Genomic DNA, 11,024 nt, shown 5'->3' with positions numbered 1-11,024 from the left:
TTTATTTTAAAAAATTATTTTCCTTCCATTATTTGACAAACTATACTAAAGCTCCAAGAATCGGAGCGTTTCCGTGAATCGTGGCCCCACGTGGGACCCACGCACTGTTTATGCGGGTCCCACATACTATTCAGGTGGGACCCACATGGGACCCACGCGCTATTCAGGCGGGACCCACGTGGGACCCACGCGCTATTCAGACGGGACCCACGTGGGGCCCATGGTTCTATTAAGTGAGCCTTTTTATCTTAAAAAATTATTTTCCTTCCATTATTTGACAATACAAAATATATTTAACTACTTTTTACATATAAAAATAATAACTAAACTTTGTATACTACATTCACACGTGGTAGTTCTACTACTTTTTGGCTTTGGGTTTCCCTCCGTAAACTCACAAAATATATTTGAATTGTTCATTCATTTCTAATCTTTTTTTTCCTACTAAAGTAATCAAACTATACCTACTGACACAAAAAAACGAATTCCTAAGGAAAAATTGTCTGTACCTCTATACTAAAATGCTTGAGATTGGCGCGCTCTCAGACTCTAAACTACTATGCCGTTTTACTGTAATTTTTAGATTTAACTCAATGTTGTTTTAAACATAGTAGCGAATAATATCTTTCCATTAATATTTTAGGTCAATGTTTTTTTTGTATAGGCGCGCGTAGCGCGCCAACCTGACTAGTTGATATTGTAATTGGACTGAACTGACCTCTTAGCACCTAAGAACTGATCAAAATTCACTTGAGCCGCCTCCACCTAGATTAACTAGTTCGCGGTTGTTGAAGGGTGATGCATGCATTCGGGTAGATATGCTGTATTATGTTCAGGTTTGTACTAGACGAGCTGGTCTTTGTCTGTTTCGTTGAGCTGTTTTTGTTTGTTCCGAATCAGTTCAGGCTTCAGAGTTCAAAGCTGACCTTTCAGTAGTACAGATGACGGTTGAGATGGTGCATCCGGATTTAACTATTTGATGGTCAACACAAGCAGAACCACCTGTCAAAATTTCGGTTTCCTAGATCTGGAAAATGGTAGGTATATTTGATGGCCAAAGAGCCAATTTGTGGATAGCTTCTAATGTTCATGTACAGATCAATATTCGAAAGTCAATATTGGCCACGCATCCTTGCTGCTAGATGTGTGTACCGAAAGTAAGGTAATACACCGCCACTGCATCTTCCAGAGTTCTTCTGATGTATCACCATTCACCAGACTACCAGAGATTCAGAGAAGGCCAAGGACTTCTTTTTTTTTATGGGAGGCCAAGAACATTTTTCCTAGGGTCCTTGAAGAATCTTTTTTTTATGGGAGGCCAAGAACATTTTTCCTAGGGTCCTTGAAGAATCTTTTTTTTTAAAAAAAAAACGTATCCTTGAAGGAGATGTAACACCAATATGTTCTGGATTGTTCCATGTCTGCAGGAGGCCATTGGTCTGAGAGCTAGCAAACTGGTCTATGAACCAAACATTCCCAAGAAAATGGACGAATAACTAAGCCTTATACGGCAGCCACTTTTATTGGAAATCTGTAGCTCGCTTGTGGAAAACAGAATATCTGAATCATGCCATTTTTGTGGTGCGTATCGTCTTATAGGAACTGCTCAGATATCTGAATCAGGGTTCCAGCACAACCTAGCAAATGGAGCCCATTGCGATTTGCTTGCTAATGCTAATGGAGGCACTCGTTTAGCTTCTGCTTAAACGACAGTGATCTGCACCAGAAAGGATGGCCCCCCCGCGCGTGATCGCTGCTGATCGCGAGCGGGCGTGGGTCCATCGGATTCTTTGTTTCTTGCAAAATTCTATGTTGGTTTTGCGTGACTCGTGATCTCTCGTCAGTACTTGCATTTGGGGGCCTACTTGAATAATAATGGGCCTGAATTCTAGTTAAACCAAGACAAATGTTGTTAGAGGGAGTAGGGACTGTCAAGGAAAGCAAAGATCAAACGGAGACAGCACCTCATCACCTAATAATGGTTGATTTGTCATACCACGGCTCTTGGTTGTAATGTCTTTCAAATCCTTTCGAGAAAACAAGGTTCAGAACAATCTTAGTCTCGACAGTGATCCCAATTAGGCTTTGCACATGTTAATGAGCACTTTCAGTTATGAGCTCAGCCTGTACTGAGTACAATTAGATCTGTACAAATGTACGCGTAGGGCATTTGTACAATTGTACGCTTTTACCACCATATACATTGGGCTTGTACGCCGTAGATGCAGCTTTATCATCATACTCTGCCGCTGCACTAGCTCAAAAACTCGTGCACGACGCTGTTCACCTCGATCATGCTGCACCCGGGCACCTTGCCCACGCCGGTCTCCCTCATCCTCCCCCTCACGCCCGCGGTGGCGCGGCCGGGGTCCCCGCCGCGCGCCGCCACGCTCGCGGCCAGCACGTACGCGCCGCTGTCCCGCGGGTCGCACCGCACGGCCTCGCGCGCCGCGCGCGCGCCCAGCTCGGCGTCGCCGTGCAGCCGGCACCCGGAGAGCAGCGCGCCCCAGACGGCCGCGTCGGGCGCCAACGGCATCGCCAGGATCGCGTCCTCCGCCTCACGGAGCCGCCCGGCGCGAGCGAGCGCGTCGACGAGGCAGCCGTAGTGCTCGATCCCCGGCTCCACGTCGTGCTCGGCCGCCATTGACGCGAACGCGGCCTTCGCCTCGTCGGGCATGCCGGAGTGCCCATAGGCCGTCAGGACCGCGATGAAGGTGACGTTGTCGGGCCGCAGGCCGTGCGATTTCAGCTCGGAGAACAGGGCGATCGCTTCTTGCCAGCGCCCGTGCACGGCCAGCCCCTGCATCATGGAGTTCCAGGACGACAGCTTGGCAAGGCCCTGTGACCTCGCGGTGTCGAACACCTGGCGAGCCTTGTCCACGGAGCCACACTTGCAGTACATGTCGATCAAGGCGGTGACGACGAGCGCGTTCATGGCGACGCCGTGGTGGTCTATGTACGCGTGCACCCACGCGCCCTGCTCTAGCGCGCCGAGGCTGGCGCAGCAGCCCAGCACGCTGACCAGCACGTTGGCGTTCGGCTCCACGCCGCCCGCCTGCATTGCCGAGAAGAGCGCCAGGGCCTCGCCGCACCTCGCGGCGCGCGCGTACGCGCTCACCATGGCGCTCCACGTCGCGACGGTCCGGTCGGGCATGCCGTCGAACACAGCCCGCGCCTCGTCGACGCGCCCGGCCCGCGACAGCGCCACGATCACGCTGTTGCACGCCACCGCGTCGAACTCGGGGCACTGGCGGAACAGCGTCAGCGCCTCGTCCGCGCGGCCGCACGACGCGTACATGGCGATCGCGGTGTTGCGCACGTACGCGTCCCCGGCGAGCCCAAGCTTGAGCGCCATCCCGTGGAGCGCCGCGCCGGCGCGCCCCAGGCGCGCGTACGCCGCGAGCACTGACGGGAGCGTGCGCCGCTCGGGCGGCGTGGGCGAGCCGAGCATGTCGACGAACAGCGCCACGGCGGCCGCTGGGCGGGCCCCGTCGGACAGCGCCCTGATCACGGTGTTCCACATGAAGGAGTTGGGCCTCGGGTGGTGCCTCACGATGCGCTCCGCGTAGGCGACGTCGCGACCGGGGCCCGCGCAGAAGGAGACGGCGCGACTGGCGGCGATGGGGTCCTTGGCGAGGCCGGACTTGACGAGCGCGGCGTGGAGCTGGCGCAGGTGCGCCATGGAGGCGCATCGCGTGTGGAGGAGCGTGAGGGCGGGGTCGGAGGCGATGAAGGCGGATATGGAGGCAGAGGAAGGGAGGAGAGGGGGAGGTGCGGTGGTCGGGGTGGGGGATGGGGAGGGGGAGGGGCAACCGTGCAGTGGCGCCATTGCCATCGTCTTCTCCACTCCACTTCAGCTTGGCTCGTGTGGTTTTGGTGTTTGCGCGCTACAGATTTTTTGGATAAGGTGGTGGTTTAGCTAGGCTGGGCTTAATTGGGCTGTCTTAAAGCCCAGTTGTAAGGCCCAATGGATCGAATGACTCCATTTATAAGTCCGTTAGACTACCATATACTTTCAGAAAAAGCATGTTGCATGTCAGATGTTTTTGGTGTACCAGAGTTTGCTGCACTTTTAAGAAGCCAGGCAGAATCAGCAGGTTTGTTTGCATCCAAGGATTCAGATTTCATAAACAGTATAGTTGTTTAAATGGCTAAGAGTCAGCTACCACTTTTCAATACCGATTTAGTACGCAATTTCCAACAGCAAGGTAGAATAATTGAAGACTGAATGATATAAGGATCACAGAGAAGTTAGATGCAATCTCTGAGGCATTCGAGTAAAGACCAAACAGAATAGACTACCAACCAACAGAATTTAGTACAGGGAACGTGACAGAACAAAGTTTCAGTACTCACGAAATGCCAGATTCTCTATTCCAGAGTTCTGTTCCCAGGTCATTCCTTGAATCTAATCCTTCAACACAGCTTGCGGTGTCATTTAGGATCCTCGAGAAAAGGAGCTACCGCTCGCCTCAAATTGCCCTCTATGCTGGGGGAGACTCGATATACACCTCAATCGTAGCAACAATTCCCTCTTGGAGTTTCACTTGAGATTATTGCCAAGGATCACAAAAACCAGCATTTGCATCTGCGCAGATCTTGTGGTCCTTCAAACCACCTATCCCAGGACTGATTCACAGGTCCTGTAGTTCTGCAATTACAGGGGGGGGGCCAAAAAAGAACAGACATGTAATGTGAATATGGATTAGATGCAAGCAATAAAGATGTTTTTCATTTTCTTACACAGGAAGTAGAGGGTCAGCTTTGCTTTCCATCGCCGTTAGAAACCTGGTTCAAGTAAATGGTGAATTCAATCTCCAACAAGAAGCCACATAAAAAATGCTTTCAGAGCATAAGCAGTAAAATAATGGAATTGATCCTTTTTTTTTTCAAAGGTGGCACATACTCTTGCAATGCCGATGATACCTTATCCGTTTTCTCAAGCTCTTCAAGTTCCTCCTGCATACAGTGTCATCAGTCACATCAGCCTTCTAAAGCTGAGAATATCACTACTTTGGTAAGGATGGAAGACTACAAAAGTTTAAACAATAAAAATACATCTTTGCCAGCTGTGCATAATTATATATTCAGAAAAATATCTGACAGATCTGACGATGATAATGTCCAGAACAAAAGGTGAGGAAACGTAGTCTAAGGAATTTAATATGTTGTGAGTTGGTAACTTGTGCTTTGTTTCGAAGTGTAGCTTTGTTTGTTTGCATATTAATGTTGTGAGACCAGGGCTTTTAGAAACAAAAACTGTAACTGAAGATTCTCTTTTAGACAAATATGCTAGAAGATGGGCCATGAGCAGTGTAAATCTGTGATCCAATCTCTACCCAAATGGAAATGAATGAAAACAGCCTAAAAAATGCAGCCAGAATCATCACAATATGCCAATAAAAGGTGATGCTTCTGATTAAGTAGTCTAGATCATGATTAAAACTAGTGGAACCGCTACAAGGGAGCCTGAAATAGTCATAATTTATTTAGTACAGTAACTGAGTCTTAAACACAAACTCTGATACCTTGCAGCTTTTTTAGCAGGTATACAGACAAAAACTTGGTTAAGCAGAGTGAGATGAAAAACAATTATGGTCAATCTTCCATGCTCTTAACAATCCAGGACTTAGTGGCAATTAGTAGGGATAGAATACCAAAAATGTTTGATGGAAAAAGTCATATCAGCCCAGTTGCGTAGAATTGTATTTTTCACGTATAAAAAAAAAGAATATACTTGAAGATCTAGAGATATGATTGTGAACTTTAGAGAATGGGGTGGACAGTTACATTTAAATAAGGTTGTGAACTTTAAAAGAGGATGACCCTTATTTGTATATTTATATATAAAGTCACATCTACTCAAAGAAAAAGTGGTAACCAGATTAACAGCCTAAAATAGCAAGTTGTATATTGCTCCTAATAAAAATAACAAATTTCTGTGAACTAGCAGCCTTATCAGCACTCAAGGTATCCTGACATATCAACCTTTTTTTGAAAAACTCTTGACATGTGAACCTGAAACACCATAGTAGCACTAGTTGTAGTAACTAGACGTTAAACTTTATTAGATGTTACTAATTTTAGTAACAATTTACACAGCTAATTCGGTTAAATTGGATCAAATACTATAAATATCAATATAACATTTCTCTTATGAGAAGTCAGATGATCTATTTGTCAGAGCCAGCCTTTTGATTAAAGGGGGCAGGAATGACCATGCAATGCAACTGCAGTACCTTTTGAAGTTAGGCCCTTAACTTTTATGGCATCTGCTATTATTTCTGCTTAGCATTTAGCAAGTTCTGCAGATGGATCTCATGAGAAGGATTTGCCACCAAATAAGAACTAGGGTGCTATTAAGACATATTGGGGTTCTACACGCTTTTAACCTTGTACAAGTCCTTTTGCGGGAGAAAAATATTATAAGAAAGTATCTAACAATGCCAACCAAGAAAACACTCATCTTGCAGGACATGCTCCTTGCTCAACGTAATGTCCAAGACAACGGATAAATTGTGAAGGCTCTATGGCTTTACTAAATTCACTTTCGCTTATTGTTTCTGCTCTGTTAATGGTTGCATACCCAACACTGCTATCCCCACAAGTTAGTACTATATTAAAGTACAGGGACTGCGCCTCAAAAATTAGGAAAAACAGCTTCCCATGCCCACAGGTCCCCCCAGAAAGGGGCATCAGCCCGCCACATCAGAAGTTCAGGTGTCAGTACACTGTCCCCAATCATTTGACACAGAAGAATTTTCAGTTATCGTTTTTCTTTTCCGGCTACGGACCGCGATATCCACAAAACTACATCTAGTCCGGCAGAAAAGAACTGCTTGCTTGTCTTCATCAGGAAAAAGGTCCACAAAAGGGTACGGAAAATGAATCTTTCCAACAAGAAAAAATGTTGCAGCAGGTGAAGGCAGCAAACAAAGAGCACATGGAGCGGGAGCGTGCACATGCACATGGATGCTTTCCTCCAACCCAACTCGCACGCTCCTCCATGGCAAGAACCTGGGTCCAGGGACAACCATGGCAAGAGAGCCTATGAGGTAGGATATGAATCTCGCAAATTATGCACGGATTGTTCTACACAATTTTCCTTTGTAAGTTTGAGCGAACAGGGATAATTCTACACCATTGGGTTAAAAAGCTGCATGCTTGGCCGAATTCGGTGGGACGAATGCTGCCTTGACTGCATTTCGGATGACTGTTCCATCCTTTTCAGCTTTTTTCAGCCTAAAAGGAGAAAACTCGCAAAGAAACTCATTTTACTCTTTCTTTTTATCATCTGTGAGGATTGAAAAAGGCTGTTTTTTTTCTCAAACGAAGCAAAACCAGAAGAGTTGGCACGCCATGGAATTGGAGGAACAGGAAGCAAGGCTAAGAGGGAGCGGAGGCAGGCAGGCACACACACACCTCGAGGAAGCGCGCTTCCTGCTCAAGCTTCTTGAGCTCGGCTTGGATCCGGTGGCGGCCCCGGATGTCCGCCGCGTCCCCTCCTCCGGCGCCGGCGCCAGCGCCGCCGACCTGCATCGCCTCCGAGTAGCGGAGAGGGTGGGCGCGATCCGGCGGGTCGCAGACTTGGAAACGGGCAGCGGAAAGCGTGAGTGGGTTGGGGAGGCGAACAAGCGGAGAGGAAGAGGACGAGCAACTGTCACGGAATGCGGGTGGCCGCCGGACCGAAAAAGCTCTGCGCTTTGAGCTCTGACAGAGGAGGGTTTATTCTAACAACTATACTAGTCCAACTCTCTCTTCTCTCTCCTATCAAGAAAAAAAGGTCGTCTCTCTCTCCGCTTTTTATTTTCCAAATTTTATTTATTTTCTATTTCTAACAATACGATTACGTGATAACGTTCTAGTCTCTGCTACAAACACTGTAATTGTATAGGGTGGTTGGATCCAAATACTAATATCTCAAAGTGCTAAATTTTAGCACTAGTCCATCCAAACAGAAATGCTAATGTGGTTGGCAAAATTTTAATAAAGATACGAATGTTAATAGATACTAAAGTTCAACATTCAACTTTAATACATCCAAACAGATCCTAAAACACGTCAGTACACCGTTCCAATTTAATATAAGGTACATACCAGCATGCATCGGTGAACATATGTATATTTTGTCTATTATAATCCATGCTTTTATTTCAGATGACTTTTATCAAGTGTCAACCTTTCTTCTGAGCAACGTTATGCTAAACACTAAATGGTAAATAGTTGGTCGCTCTTTTGTTTAGTGTTTAAACAGATTTAAACAGGCTCAAAGTTTGGTATTATATAATCAAAATATGCATGTCCAGGACTTTAAAATAAGTATTCTATCAAATATATATTTATACATGTAAAAGATCAAGTATATATAGTTATGCAAGTAAAAAATTAAGTATACATATTTATTCATGTAAAAGTATATGTATAAGTATCTACACATGTAAAAATGCGGGTGCATTTGCCTTTGTTTGCCTAAACAGTGTGTTAAACAGCCATTTATCCTGTCTAATAACATTTAATTTCATTTTGTTTACCCCGTTTAGATTGTTTACTCCCATTTTTTGACCATTTAAATAGTCAACAATTTAATCATCTTTTATAGCCTAAACAACACAGTTTATCTCTATTTACATTTAGACAGTCCTTTAGGCTGTTTAGGCGAACCCTGCTTCTGAGCTACGAGATCTAGCTCAATTCAGACCTAACATTTAAGGTATTCTAGGGCATTATAGGAAATGAAACAAAGCTTTGTGTATAGAGAACTTTAATATGTTTTGCACATGGTGATTGACATGGATTATTTGCACAGCAGGAGGAGCATATTCATTGCTGACATCGAGTGTTTTGCATTGTGCAAAATCAATGAGCAATCACTGTTCTATACTGTTTATATATGAAGCTGACAACACTGTGATACAGAACGCTGATGATCTCGGTGGCTTCATCTGCTGCCTCCGCCCCAACCGAACAGACGCGCGTGCGCACAGCGGAGCCCCCGGCCTCTCACGCACGTTCATTGACACGCGGTCAAAACTCAAAAGAAACCATTTGCTGTGGATTCATCTACCTACTGTTTACGGGTGTCCAATGATTGGAGTCGGCTCTCGCAAGCTGCCATGGCACGCCATGTGGGAGCAGCTCTGGTCGGGTTCCTGACGAGACGCGATGTTAATAATAAACAGGGAAATTTGTGTGCAGGACACTGTTAAAAAATAAATGTGTACCAAGCACATTATTAATATCGATTTTGTTCCTCACACACCGTAAAAAAGTGGCTTGGTGTGCAGCACACCACACTGAATAAAGTAAATGTTTGTAGCTCAGATAAGAAACGAAAAGACCATATTGCCCTCAGCAGGCCCAAGCAGTCATCTTCTTCCTCTCCGGACCGAGATAGCGGTCGCACGATCCTGAGCAGTCACCAATCGAAGGGCCATCAAGCAGTCCGGCGATGGGAGCACGCACCACCGCCTGTCGCGCGAGGAGAAGGCGCCAATCTCTTGCACACGCATGCACTGGAGCAGCAGCTCAGGTGATGAGCCAAGCGCCCATTGCCGGCACCGGTGGCGAGGCGGGAGTCGATGGCGGCGGCAGGAAAGGCGAGGAGCCGGCCCGCGAGATCCCCGACGAGATCACGGACGAGATCCAGCTCCGCCTGCCCTCCCGCTCCGCGTTGGCGCGCGCGGCCGCCGCCAGTGGCGGCTTCCACACGCTCGTCTCCTCCCCATGCTTCCACCGCCGCCACCGCGTGCTGCACCGGGACACCGCGCTCCTCGGAGTCATCACCTTCTCCCTCAGCCGCGACGGCGCGGGCGGCGACGGCACGGGCGTCCAGCCCGCGGAGTAGCCGCACCCCGCGGCGGCGGCCCACGCTGTCGCCGGCGCCGCCGACTTCTCCTTTGGGTTCCTCCCGGCGGGACCCTTAACCAACGAGTCGAGCTGAAGCCGAGGAGTGGATGGTCTGGGACTACCGCGACAGCCACTTCCTCCTCGAGCGCGCCACGTCAGGGACCGAGCGGGGCACCGTCTTCACCGAGCTCGCCGTCTGCGACCTGCTGTCCCGCCGCTACGTCTTGCTCCCGCTCATCCCGGAGGATCTCACCGGCACCATCGTCAGCGTTCTCAACGTCTTCGGCGGCCGACGCCCGTGCGAGCCCTTCCTCGCACCCGCCGAGCCCTGCGAGCCGGACGCGGAGTGGCCGCCGTTCACCGTGTTCTAGACGGTCCGGTGCCAGCGGAAGGTCGCCGCCTTCGTCTTTTCCTCGCGCGACGGGCGGTGCAGCCGGTGAGCGGCCAAGGGGTGGCGCCCCGGCCTTGCAGGGCCTTCCTGCCATCCATGGCCTTGTGTGGCCTGCGAGAGGTTGACCGAGGAGGGACATGGTGGTGCGACGCGGCGCGGCAGCGAGATGCGGCGATGGGCACCTGGCGGGACAGGGGAAGATGACGAGTGGGTCTGACTGGAGGCAATATGGTCTTTTTGCCTTTTATCTGAGCTAAAAATATTTACTTTATTCGGTGCGGTGTGCTGCACACCAAACTACTCTTTCGCGGTGTGTGAGGAACAAAATCGATATTGGTAGTGTGCTCTGTACAAATTCAATTTTTGGCAGTGTCCTACACACAAATTTCCCAATAAACAAAGTGCTTGCGATGTGAAGCCTGAGGATGAAACCGATTCTCCTTTTTCGTCCTCTCGCACTGGCCTCGGATCCTAACGTGCATGCATGATTTGATGCCCTCTTGTCCTCTGGGTTTTGTCTAGTTTAGTACTTTAATTTGCACGCCATGTACGTGCACTGCATCATTGGATGGATAATCAAGAGGGAATGCGAATGCGTCTCAGCATGTACAGTGTACGGTTTGTGCACATTTTTTCGTCCATTCACAAGACATCTTGCCTGCCGTTGTGATCTGTAAAAAGGGCCGGCACCTGGGGGAAGAAAGAGGCTTTATTCCAAAACGAAAGAGTTTATTTTGCCCAAATTACCACACGATTGTCTCCGAGTCTGCTCAAAGTTTGTCCCTGG

The 11,024-nt window shown here is 48.2% G+C and overlaps 2 protein-coding genes across 2 annotated transcripts; both read right to left on the bottom strand.

Annotated features, from left to right (window-relative positions):
* Positions 1-2,004: 2,004 nt before the first annotated feature.
* Positions 2,005-3,903, bottom strand: LOC120650303 (pentatricopeptide repeat-containing protein At2g42920, chloroplastic-like). The gene has a single exon (XM_039927371.1). The coding sequence runs from the start codon at positions 3,833-3,835 to the stop codon at positions 2,255-2,257; it is 1,581 nt and encodes a 526-aa protein (XP_039783305.1). The 5' UTR covers positions 3,836-3,903; the 3' UTR covers positions 2,005-2,254.
* Positions 3,904-4,194: 291 nt separating this feature from the next.
* Positions 4,195-7,722, bottom strand: LOC120650304 (guanine nucleotide-binding protein subunit gamma 1-like). The gene is made up of 4 exons (XM_039927372.1): positions 7,423-7,722; positions 4,907-4,959; positions 4,744-4,788; positions 4,195-4,651 (listed from the first exon to the last, which is right to left on the bottom strand). Exons 1-4 carry the CDS (start codon positions 7,537-7,539, stop codon positions 4,567-4,569), a joined length of 300 nt encoding a protein of 99 aa, XP_039783306.1. The 5' UTR covers positions 7,540-7,722; the 3' UTR covers positions 4,195-4,566.
* Between the last annotated feature and the right edge of the window lie 3,302 nt (positions 7,723-11,024).

Source organism: Panicum virgatum, chromosome 9K (assembly GCF_016808335.1).
Source record: "Panicum virgatum strain AP13 chromosome 9K, P.virgatum_v5, whole genome shotgun sequence".
In the NCBI taxonomy this organism is placed as follows: Eukaryota; Viridiplantae; Streptophyta; class Magnoliopsida; order Poales; family Poaceae; genus Panicum; species Panicum virgatum.
Note: the sequence above shows the minus strand (reverse complement) of the source record. Positions and strands in the feature narration are given on the sequence as shown.